This window comes from Miniopterus natalensis, chromosome 4 (assembly GCF_054644295.1).
Source record: "Miniopterus natalensis isolate mMinNat1 chromosome 4, mMinNat1.hap1, whole genome shotgun sequence".
NCBI lineage: Eukaryota > Metazoa > Chordata > Mammalia > Chiroptera > Miniopteridae > Miniopterus > Miniopterus natalensis.
Window position 1 is genome coordinate 66,670,322 of NC_142084.1, and position 12,454 is coordinate 66,682,775.

The 12,454-nt window shown below is 40.4% G+C and overlaps 1 protein-coding gene across 1 annotated transcript; it reads right to left on the minus strand.

Annotated features, from left to right (window-relative positions):
- Positions 1 to 2,344: 2,344 nt before the first annotated feature.
- On the minus strand, positions 2,345 to 9,849 carry LOC148093338 (olfactory receptor 7E24-like). The gene is made up of 2 exons (XM_087816163.1): positions 9,821 to 9,849; positions 2,345 to 3,293 (listed from the first exon to the last, which is right to left on the minus strand). The coding sequence occupies exons 1-2, from the start codon at positions 9,847 to 9,849 to the stop codon at positions 2,345 to 2,347; spliced, it is 978 nt and encodes a 325-aa protein (XP_087672289.1).
- Positions 9,850 to 12,454: the final 2,605 nt, after the last annotated feature.

Consider the following 12,454-nt stretch of genomic DNA (forward strand, 5'->3'; position numbering starts at 1 on the left):
TACTCACATCCTGTAAGCTTCACTACTTAATAGAAACTAGATTTATTTAAGCTCCTATATGAAGAAGAAGAAAAACTTAGAAAAAGTTCTGATTGGCACAGGCATGTCTTCTTTCCACATTGGCCAATCAACTATGCTCAGGAGACAGTTACTTGCAGCCCCTTCAGAACCACATTTGTTTCTTCAACTTATCAAACCTAGTTTTCCTTACTATTTACTATGTGTCAGTCATTATTTTAGGTTCAACCTCAGCAGGAATAAGAGGATCAGGGGTACGGGAAGGAGCTGGTTGTCATATTAAGACCAGTGGTCTTCATAAACCTCATTTTGAAAGTAATATTGTGAAGGTGGTGAACGATTTAGGTGAGTGCACATCTGAGGAAAGAGTGCCCCAGGCGGAGGGTAAGGTTAATACAAAGACCCTGAGGTGGGATGTTGTCTGGGGCAATGTGGCTGGAGCAAACCAGTGGGAGGGAGCCTAGCAGCTAAGAGGAGGACAGGTCTCAGGGGTCCTTGTGTGAGGCTTTCTCTGCCACTGAAGGACTTTTCCTTCCATTTACTCTGGTGCCTGAGGAGTCATTGAAGGGCTTTGAGCAGACACATCATGACATGATTTGACTTAGGAATTTTAACAATCATTATGGCTGCTGGGCTGAGCGTGGGTTGTACGCTGTGAGGCAGCCTGCCTGGAGCTGATTTAGGCTATCCAGGTGTGATAGAGATAGCTAGGACCAGAGTAGGGAGAGCAGTGTAAGAGTTGAGAAGTGGTCAGTTGTGCTATATTTTGAAGGAAGAGCTACTAGAATTTGTTATCAGTCAGGATCTGGATGTGAGAGAGAGAAACCAAGAATGTCTCCAGGGTTTGGGGCCTGGACAACTGGAAGCCTGGAATTGCCTCCGCTGAGACAGGGAGGCCATGAGTGGAGCAAATTTGGAAGGAAAGGGAACATTAGAAGTTCAGGTTTTGAAATGTCCAGATTGAGATATTCTGAATGGACAAATATTATACTATTTTACTTATATAAGGTACCAAGGGTAGTAAAATCCATAGGCAGAAAGTAGGATGGAGTTTGCCAGGGTTCTGAAAGAGTGGAGGAATGGGGACAGCGTCCAATGTGTAGCTCTACAGAGTTTCAATCTGGGAAGATGGAAAAGTTCTTCAGACAGGTGATGGTGATGGTTGCCTAACACTGTCAATGTACTTAATGCCAAGTGTACAAAAGTGTACACTTAAAAACGGTTAAAATGATAGTGTAACAAAGTAAAAAGCTTGGTTTTGGAGACTCTATGTTAATTTTAGCCTGTATTTTCCCCTTGATCTTCAGGCTAATAGCTCCTGCTATAGATATGCTAATTTATTAGGGGAATTCTGCTTGAGCCAGGAGTTTTTGGAAGAACAGCCCCCTGTCAGAAGGTGTCTTCCCCAAGGAGGTGGGTAAATATGTGCAAAATAATCAGTGTTTATCAAGCATTTGCAAGAGAGGAGCCTCAAGACCCAGACTCAGAGCAGCAGGGGTCAATAGAGAGATTGAGAGATTTCTTGCTCTTCCTCAGATCCCTGCAGGTGCCCAGATGTCTGCTGTCATCATTCACCTCTTGTCCCTCCCATTTTCCCTTCCCTGATTTAAAAGAAGCCTGAACTTGGGGCTGAGGGAGGAGGAATTAGAGGTACCTTCTTCTCATTGGGCACCTTCTTGATCAGTAAACCTTTCCTTACTCCAAACTCTGACACTTTGAATATTGGCCCTTTGAAGTGTTGGGCACATGAACTTTTTAACGATACATTTTCTGAAATATAAATTTAACCACAATAAGAAATATTAAATAGAACAAAATACTAGAGGAAGGTTAAGATTTCTTTCAGATATTGTATTTAATAGTCACATCTTGATGAACTCCTCCAACAGGCCAGTCATCAGTATTTATAAAACTCCCCAGGGCATTCCAATAAAATTCTCCACTGAAAACCAATAAACTGCATCCTAAGAAATTACCCAAATAAATAGATTTGACAGATGCAAAATTTGTATGGAAAATACCTTAAAACCATGGAAAAATATGTAAAGTTTAAGTATATACCAAGAGAATTGTGCATTTCACATGGATACAGAGTCAATGAGGAGAACCTCCCATGCATTTACTGTGATGTACAAAGGATCCCAGGATACTCTGCCAATTCAATTTAGGACAAATCAAAAGAAGCAAAGTTCATAGGTGAAGCACAGAGGAATGAAAACCATGAGACTAAAAAAGAATGTGACCAAGGAAACAACAGTATTCACAGGTCTCCAAGTTTGGTTTCACTAGTTTTTCCAGGCACACTCCAGAAAGGATTCCACAGATACTAAGATGAGACCCCTCTGCTGTAGAGCCTCCATAGGGCACACTTAATGTCCCTGTTCCTCAGACTGTAAATGAATGGGTTCAGCATGGGGACGACTACGGTATACATGACTGAGGCCACCACATCCTTCCTGGGGGAAGGGAACAACACTGACCCAAAGTAAACTCCAATGGCTGTTCCATAAAATAAGCAGACAACTGACAGGTGAGAACCACAGGTGGAGAAGGCTTTATACTTCCCACCTGTTGATGGAACTCTCAGAATGGAGGAAACAATTTTATAGTAAGAGAAAAGGATCCCAGAGAGTGGAACACCACCAAAGATGACACCAGCAAAATACATGACTATGTTATTGGTGAAGCTGTCACAACAGGCAAGATGAAAGAGTTGAGAAGGATTACAGAAAAAATTAGAAATGTTTACATCCTTGAAGCAGGTAAGTTGTACCACAATCCAATAGTACAGCTGGGAGTCCAAAAGGCTGATGAAAAATGACACCAAGACAAAGAAGCAGCAGAGGCGAGGGCTCATGATGACTGAGTAGTGCAGAGGGTGACAGATGGCCACAAACCGGTCATAGGCCATCGCAGTCAGGAGGAGACTATCCGAACATGCAAAAACTATATAAAATGACATCTGTGTCAGGCAGCCAAAATAGGAGATGGCTCTGCTTTGAGTCTGGATGTCCACAATCATCTTTGGGACGCTGGTGGAGGTGAAACACATGTCAGCCAAAGAAAGGTTGGCGAGGAAGAAGTACATGGGGGTGTGGAGGTGGGAGTCAGAGCTGACAGTCAGGATGATGAGCAGGTTCCCCAACACAGTGACCAGGTACAGGGACAAGAAGAGCCCGAAGAGGAAAGGCTGCAGTTCCAGATCATCTGAGAGGCCCGCGAGGAAGAATTCTGAGACATGTGTTAGATTTTGTAGTTCTATGTATCCAGGACACCTTTTGAGAAAGAAAAGAGGGTAGGGAAAAAGGAATTAAGTAAATGGGCACACTGCACTCTTGTCAGTATTTTCTATTCAGGCCAAGCACTTGTGAGGTCATACACCCCAGTACCTTTAGCAATATTTCTCAGTATGACAAGTCCTATCTAATTAGAACTGTTTCTTTATTGGTTTCTGTGTTATTCACCTCTTTCCATACACACTTTACTTACCAGAAACTCAACTGAAGAGTATCAGAGGAGCAAGGACATTAGAGATAATAAATCCAAACTCACAGGAAAACACAGCCTACTTCTTTCTTTTTTAATTTTATTTTTTCTATCCCCTTTTCTCCCCCTTTGCCCTCTTCCACTTCCACCCATCCTCCTCCACTCTGGCAATCACCACACTGTTGTCCATGCCCATAGTTCTCTCTATTTTGTTTCTCTTTTTGCTCAATCCCTTCCCACCCCTCTCACCCCCAGCCTACATCTTTAAAAAATATATATAGAATAAGAAATACCCTTCAACCAAGATGGCAGCAGATTAAGTGGAAACTACACTAACCTCCTCACAGGACCAAACTGGAATTACAACTAAATTATTTTTAGAAAATCATCCTGAATATCCAACTGAAGACTAACTGGAGAGAAGCCTTATAACCATAGACATACGGAAGAAGCCCCATCAAGGCTGGTAGGAAGTGTGGACGCATGAGAGGGCTGGCCTAGCTCCCAAGGATGGCAGCTGAAATTCCAAAGAAATAATTCAGCTGTGGGGTGGTTCCTCCTCAGAATTGTGGGATCTAAACCCCAAATGGACTCCCAAACCTAAAGCACCAGAACTGGGAAAGGCACCCACATAACATCCACCTGTGAAAAGCAGTGGGGTTTCTGTCTGCCAGGGAGAGATGGCATAAAAAGAAGGGCACACGCTTAAAGGGTGAAGGCACACAATTTTATTCTCAGCCACTCATCCTGAGCTCCGGTGGAGGCAGGGTAGAGCAGACTAGAGCCTCATGAGAAGAGTCTGGGGTTGATGGTTCTGGGAAAAGAGCTGAAGGGTCAACCACCAGGATCCCTGTACTGAGTCATTCCCCCATATTTCAGAAGCCAGCTTTCTTGAGCAGAGCACTCCCCTCCATCAGCCTGGGGAGAAGCAATAGCCCCACCAACTGGAATGGCTCTCACTCACCCTATGGAGCATATGCCCTGCTGAGGAATACAGTGACTAAGCTTAACAGGCAGCCTGCAGGCATAGGTAGATCTCTGGGTGCTTTGAGACTTTTGCTGACCTACCCCCAGGCCTGGTACTTGTAAACGCTGGCCTTGGTGAACAGCTTGATGCTTTCTGCACATACCTGGGACCAGTAGAAGAAGCCACAAGCTATGAATCACTGAGAGTTCCAAACAGGCTGCCCAGGGCCAGTTACGGGCAGCTTCTGACAGAGGCCTGCACTGGAGTCCCTCCAAAGAGGCCCAGAACCAATAAACTCAGTGGCCAGCTTCAGACAACAGCACAGCAGGATCCAATAAGCTTCATAAACAACACATTCACAGGGTCATATCAGCAGACACCAAACCCTACCAAGGCAAGTTCTGCTTCATGTGATCAGCACCTGCATGGCACCTCCACACTGTGTTGGTGGTTGAGCCTCACAGTCAGCCAGCCTGAGGGTCAATCCCAGATGCAAATGGCCAAGAGCAATCAAGACTCAATTACAATTGGAGGGCCCACATAATGCACACAAGGGGCATTCCTAGAGCACCCAGCTCAGATGCTCAAGGAGACTGTGCAACTGGGTCAATAGGACACCTACTACATAAGGCCACCCTATCAAGACTGGGAGTAATAGCATATGTACCTAATACATAGAAACAAACACAAAGAGGCAGCCAAAATGGGGAGATAAAGAAAAGACCCCAAATGAATGAAAAAGAGAATTCACCCAAAGAAGAGCTCAATGAAATGGAGGCAAGCAATTTATCAGGTATAGAGTTCAAAGTAATCATTATAACTATGCTCAACAGCATGGGGGGTGGGGGGGCGGAGATTTAGAAACAGAAAAAAGGACCAGTCAAAAATCAAGAAAGCTATATCTGAAATAAAGAATACACTGGAAGAAATAAACATTAAGTTGGATGAAGCAGAGGATCGAATAAGTGATTTGGAAGACAAAGTAGAGAAAAACAATCAGAGCAGCAAAAAGAAAAAAGAATTTTAAATAATGAGGCTAGTTTAGGGACCTTTGAGACAACATGAAGTGTAATAACACCCACATAAAAGGGGTACTAGAAGGAGAAGAGAGAAAGCAAGGAATTGAGATCCTATTTAAAGTAATAATGTTTGAAAACTTTCCTAACCTGGTGAAGGAAACTGAAACACAAATCCAGGAAGCCCAGAGATTCCCAAACAAGATGAACCCAAAGAGACTCACACCAAGACACATCACAATTAAAATGGCAATTGTTAAACACAAAGAGAGAATCTTAAAAGCTGCAAGAGAAAGGCAGTTAGTTACCTACAAGGGAGCTCCCATAAGACCTTCAGCTGATTTCTCAACAGAAACATTTCAGGCCAGAAGAGATTGGCATGAAATATTTAAAGTGATGACAAGCAAGCACCTACAACCAAGGCTATTTTACCCAACAAGTCTATCATTTAAAATTGAAAGAGAAATAAAGAGCTTCTCAGACAAGAAAAAGCGAAAGGAGTTTGTTACCACCAAACCAGTATTACGAGAAATGTGAAAGGTCTTTCTAGAAGAAGAAAAAAAAGGAGGAGGAGGAGGAGAAAGAGGGGAAAGGAAAACAGAGGAACATAGTTTAAAAAATAAAATGGCAATAAATATGTACTAATCAATAATCACTTTAAATGTGAATGGCTTAAATGCTCCAATCAAAAGACATAGGGTAGCTGAACGGATGGAAACAGAAGACCCATATACATGCTGTCTTCAAGAGACCCACCTCAGAATGAAAGATACAGACAGGCTAACACTAAAGGGATGGAAAATATATTTCATGCAAATGGAAAGGAAAAAAACTGGGTAGCAATTCTTAAATCTGATAAAATAGACTTTAAAACCAAGGCTATAGTAAGAGACAAAGGGCATTAAATATTGATAAAGGGAGCAATTTAACAAGATTATATAAGCCTTGCAAACATTTATGCACCCAACACAGGAGCACCTAAATATGTAAACCAAATATTGATGTACATAAAGGAAGAGGCTGACAGTAATACAGTCATAGTAGGGCATTTTAACACTCCATTAACATCAATGCATAGATCTTCCAGACAGAAAGTCAACCAGGAGATGGCAGCCTTAAATGACACACTAGATCAGATGAATTTAATTGATATCTTCATAGCATTTCACCCCAAAGCAGCAGAATATACATTCTTTTCAAATGCACATGGAATGTTTTCTAGGACAGACCACATGTAAGGACACAAAGCTAGTCTCAACAAATTTAAGAACTGAAAGCATCTTCTCTAACCATAATGCTATGAAACTAGAAATCAATCACAAGAAGAACACTGAAAAACACACAAAGACATGGAGGCTAAATAACATGTTGCGTACCCTTGGCTGGAATCAAACCTGGGACCCTTCAGTCCCCAGGCTGATTCCCTAACCACTGAGCCAAACCTGTAGGAGCAACAATATTGTGTTTAAGTCTCTTTGTGAATTACATACATCAACCTTAAACATTTTATTAGTGCACATTACTAAGTGAGGGAGACTTCATTTTGTTTGGTTTATAAATTTATATTTACATATTTCAATATAAATTTTCCAAATGTGAAAAATATATTTAACACATTTATAATTTAATGTTTTATTTATATGTATATGAAATATTTATTTTATAGTATGCATTTTATATTTACATCATATTTTTATTTATATCAGTTTCTTCTTACTACAATCCCATGAAAATTCTTGTACCACCCTTCATATCACACAAGTGAGAATTCATATGGATAACTTAGTGGTGATTAGTAGTCCAATTTCTAACAATCAGTACATGTTCAATTTTGCCAGTGCCTAACTGACAATATTTCTTGTCCCAATACAAAAATCATTTCCTATCAACTCCATTCTCTTATTATAAAGGTATGCATTTGAAAATACCCTTGAAGTCTGTTTTGTTATAATCATTCCATGATAGATCCACATGAAATTTTTATCTTCATAGTAATTTACTTTCCATCTTGGATTTCAAAACTGGACTGTACAATGAATGGCTATTTCTAGAAAACCCTATAATCCACAATGTGTGTGACATTATGGCCCTGTAAACCTCTGGCTCATTCCCAAATTCACAGGTGAACTCATGAACCAAAAGAGGATGAATCAGTACTTCTACCTCCATTTCTCATCTGGGACCAAAGTAGGTTTGAGAGAACCACTCATTAGCTAAACAGGAGGTGACAGAGCCCTGGTGCAGAATTAAGGAGGTCAATGTTTGAGTCCTGAATCTTTCAGCCTTGGATATGGAGTGTGTGCAAATCTCTGAATCTCTCTGTGCTTGTGTTCCTTCTTGGAAATAGAGAGCCTAACATCCATCTCCAGAACTTCTGTGAGACCTAAGGGAAGTTTGGAACTCAAGAAATATCTGGTCATTTCTTTTAAACAAATTATTTCAATCATTATTAGAATATTGTGCTCAGTAATAAAATACAATTCCAAAAATATAATGCCATTTTTATAACAGAAAAAAGTGAGGCCTTTCTTGTCTCAAGGCATTAGAGCGTGGAATGACACGAAATCCTAAAATGTGTCTCACCTCAACAACAAGATTTACTACACCCTACTTTTCAGCCTCTTATTTTTATATTTATGAAAGCCCTCTGCAATAGATTTTCAATAATTGAATACTATGGATAATATTGAATGACAAATAATAGGTCTCAGATAAAACCCATAACATAGACACAAACAAGCACTATTTTATCTTGTCTATAGTCCTATGGGACGTTCCAGAAAAGGGTGAAAACACCGGCATGAATGTTCAAACGTGTGGAATTCACATTGCCCTCTTTGTTTCTATAAATAATGAAAGAGACTATTCAATATTTAACTGAGATTTTTTGTTTCTGATGCCTCGTCTCTGCCAAGTTATAGCGCTGGGATGGGAGATCAGAAATGCATGAGACTCCATCATTTCCCTCCATATACTAAGGATGTACTTGTAAAAACAAAAATGATACGTCGTGTCAGGGATGTAGGGAAACCATAACTTCAGGTCACCAAACACTTAAGTCATATGACATGAGAATTAGCCTTATCATTATTATTAGTAAAATATCTTAAATTTATTTTGCCCTTGCTTTATGCATCTGTCACATATTTATTACATAGAGGGGCATCCATTATTTCTTTCATCTTTATTCAGTGACACTGTGTCAGCTAGGAATCGACTCAGATGACAATCCAAAGTTTCAAAGACACTAAGAACTTTCCCTATAACACAATAATAATACGTGGAGCAGACAGGATTAAAATTAAATTCTCAGTCTCTGAAGTTTCATGCACTAAACTTCAGTGTGCCCAGATTTTCTGAAAGTTTTAAGCAGGAGTGCAGAGAACTTAACCACAGGTACATCCAGGGTTCATTTTAAACTGTTTTTAGTATCCTCAGTAGGAATGGACCCCAAGACTCTGACTTTGTCTCTTTTTGAAATTGAGTAGGTTGATTATAAGAATAGAGAAAGAAATGGACAGTTGAAGTGAAATCCAGGAGCAAGGACAAGAGAGAGATCTTCCCTAAATGATCGTGTGCCAATTATTTCTATGACCTTTGCCTCTGATCTCAGCCATCCTTTCTATGGTTGATGCAGCAAATGCTACCTACTGCTCTCCACTGTGGTCTGCCAGAAAACTCCATAGGGAAGAGCAGAGTGAGCAGGGGTTCCTGTCAGGATTGACAGAAAATGAAATGACTGTTTGGGTCAGCAGAGGAGAAGGCTGGCCAGATGCCCTGTGTCTGGAGTCAGACTGCCCAGATTCAAACCTGGCTTCAGCTCTTTCTATCTCATGACCTGGTACAAGTTACATAACATGCTATGCTCCTTTCCATTTATGTAAAAGAGTAATAAATAACCTGTGCACTTATCATTCAGGAGAGATTATGCAGATGAAACCAAGCAAAGTCTATAAAACACATGTCCCAGAGCCTGGCACTTGGGAAGCCCTCAGTAAAAGTACATGATGCTCTGGTTAATGTCATCCCTCTCATCATCACCTTCATGATCGTTTTGGGGTGCTTAGGGGAAAGTTTAGAGAGACTCATTTTCTGCTATGCTGGGAAAGATGCCAACCAGAGCCAGAACCAATGAGTGTGGAAGCAGAACTCTGATTGAGAGTCTCACACCCCCACCAGAACCAAGAACACAAACTTCATAGAGCTCTGATCTGAAATGTTGTATATTGGTGCCCTCTCACCTATCTGTCCCAACTGCCATGTTCATCTTGTTGAGGAGGAAATCATGCTCTCAGTGGTTCCTTCTGCAATCACCATCTCCCACAGTACTTACTGGGCTGGGCTGCATCTCTGCTGGAGCATGACCAAGGAGTATGGATGGATCTGCTGCCCTTCTCCTGACTTGTGTGTGATAAGGCCTTGGGGTTTCTCCTCAGGACTCGCAGGAAGACAGACTCAGGCTGGGACCTTCTGATGCATATGCCCACAAAGGAAGGAGACACAGATAAGTAGCCACTGTAGTAGGACTACCAAACATAAGGGCTAGAGGCACCAGCCAATTATTTACTATAGTGTGACCTGAGGGACTCAATGCTCAGATCGCCTAATTAGGCAACTGGTCCATGTTGTCTTAATCTCTGTGTATTTGCTATTGTTAATGAAAGGCAAAAAAGAAAAAACTAAATGCCCTTGGAGGGTCTTGGTCCTTTCTCTCCTGAGGAGGAGGGTCACCTACTCCTTGCATCTTACTTCCAAGTTTCAGGATCTTAATATAAGATTTAGACTTATTTTTCAATTTAACCACTTAATGTATGATTTTAATACCTGTAAATCCATTGTATTACTCATGAAATCTATGCAGAATTAGGCCTTCTATACAAGAATGTGATACTATTTCCATTTTATCAGTTAACATTTTTTCTGAGGATAACTTCTTATTTTCATTTCCTTAGATATTGTTTGGGTTGGCATTTTGTATTTTCAAGATTTACAGGTTTGGGGGGTTTGGGGTGGGTTTGTTTGTTTTGTTTTGGGGGGGTTGTTATTATTCTTGTTTTGCTATTTTGAAGGAATCTTCATTTCTAAGATTTTTCTCTAATTGAATGATATTAGTGTATTAAAGTACTATTGATTTTTATATATTTATTTGATAACTGGTGCTTAACTACTTCAGGGAGCCTCTCATAAGGTTTTAATCAAGGTGTTGCCCAGGGCTGCAGTCATCTCAAGGCTTGACTGGCAGAGGCCCAATTCCAAGTACACTCACAAGGCTGTTGGTAGGATGCCCATGTTTGCAGGCTATTGGCCAGAAGTTTTTCTCAGATCCTTGACAAGTGGGCCCCTTGATGGGGCAGCTCCCAACATGGCAGTTGGGTTATATCAGCCTGGAGAGCAAAAGAGGGACATCAGGAAGAGAGCCAGGTTTGTTTCACTCTATTTTCATTGTTGGAAGCAAGTCACTATGTCCAGCACAAATTCAATGGGAGGAAATACACAAGAGCATGGAAACCAGGAATTGGGGTCTCAGGTACTGCCCACCACATAGGCCTCATCTAGAAAGGCTTTGTGCTCAGGCTCTTAAAGACTCAGATCACATTTGTCTGCCTTCCAGCATAGTCTCAAATTTATCATACAACAAAAATTCATTGGAGACAACCTTGCAAATGGGTAGAACTTCCTCTCCATTGGAAACTTCTGCAGATCTGACTATATTACTTCTCTATTACTTCTGGTCACACAGTCTCAAATAGACCCCTTGGTTTCTATTATACCAGGATAGCTCCTCCATCAACATCCGTCCAATTTGCACCCATTCCACAGTCAAATTTAACAAATATCCCCAGCAGTTCGGATTTCTGCTAACTAGAAAGCAATCTACTCACTCCAGAATCTATTTTGCTTATATTTCCTTGTGTTCTTAGCTCTTGAAAACTACAATAAAACGTAGTTTGGGTTTCTCTATGTGTTGTTGGGTTTTTTTTCTACTGGATAAAGTGGGATGTCTGTGGATAGTGGTGTGCTGTAACCTTCTAAATCCTATCCATGCAAGCTTCCTGATTTAGAGATCTCTCTGCTGAGGAACATGAAGGTTGGTTTCTCATTAAGTGATATAAAGAAAACTGTAGATACTATTTTGTTGAACTCAAAAGGAACCCAAAGAATGAGTTATCATGACAGACGACAGGGAAGAATGGTAATAAAGTGAAATTTTAACCAGACCATTACTAGTAAGCGAAGAGAACTCCCCTTTGCTGACAACATCGTCCTTTGTAATTCTAGAGTAATGTAAAAGAAGATAAGTTTAATGTGATGACTTGGTAACTGGACAGATACATGCAAAAAAAATGAAACTAGACCACCTTTTTACACCATATTCAAGAATAAACTCAAAATGGATTAAAGACTTAAAGGTAAGACCCAAAACCATAATACTCCCAGAAGACAACACACAAAGTAAAGCCTCTGACATTGCTCCTAGTAATATTGTTCCTGATATATCTCCTTGGGCAAGGGAAACAAAAGAAGAAAATAAACAAATGAGACTACAACAAACTAAAAAGTTTTTACACAGCAAAGGAAACAATCAACAAACAAAAATACAACCTACTGATTGGGATATTTGCCAATGATACATCCAATAGGAGGTTAATATACAAAACTTATAAAGAACTCATACAGCTTAATACCAAAAAACACCAAACAATACAAATTAAATAATGGGCAGAGGACATAAATAGACATTTCTCCAAAGAGGACATACAGATAGATAAAAGGATGCTCAACATCACTAATCACTAGAGAAGTGCATATTAAAACCACAATGAGATTTCACTTCACTCTTGTCAGAATGGCTGTCATCAATAAATCAACAAACAAGTGTTGCCAAGAATATGGAGAAAAGGGAAACTTCATGCACAATTTGTAAGATTGCAAATTGTTGCAGCCGCTATGGGAAACAGTGTGAAAG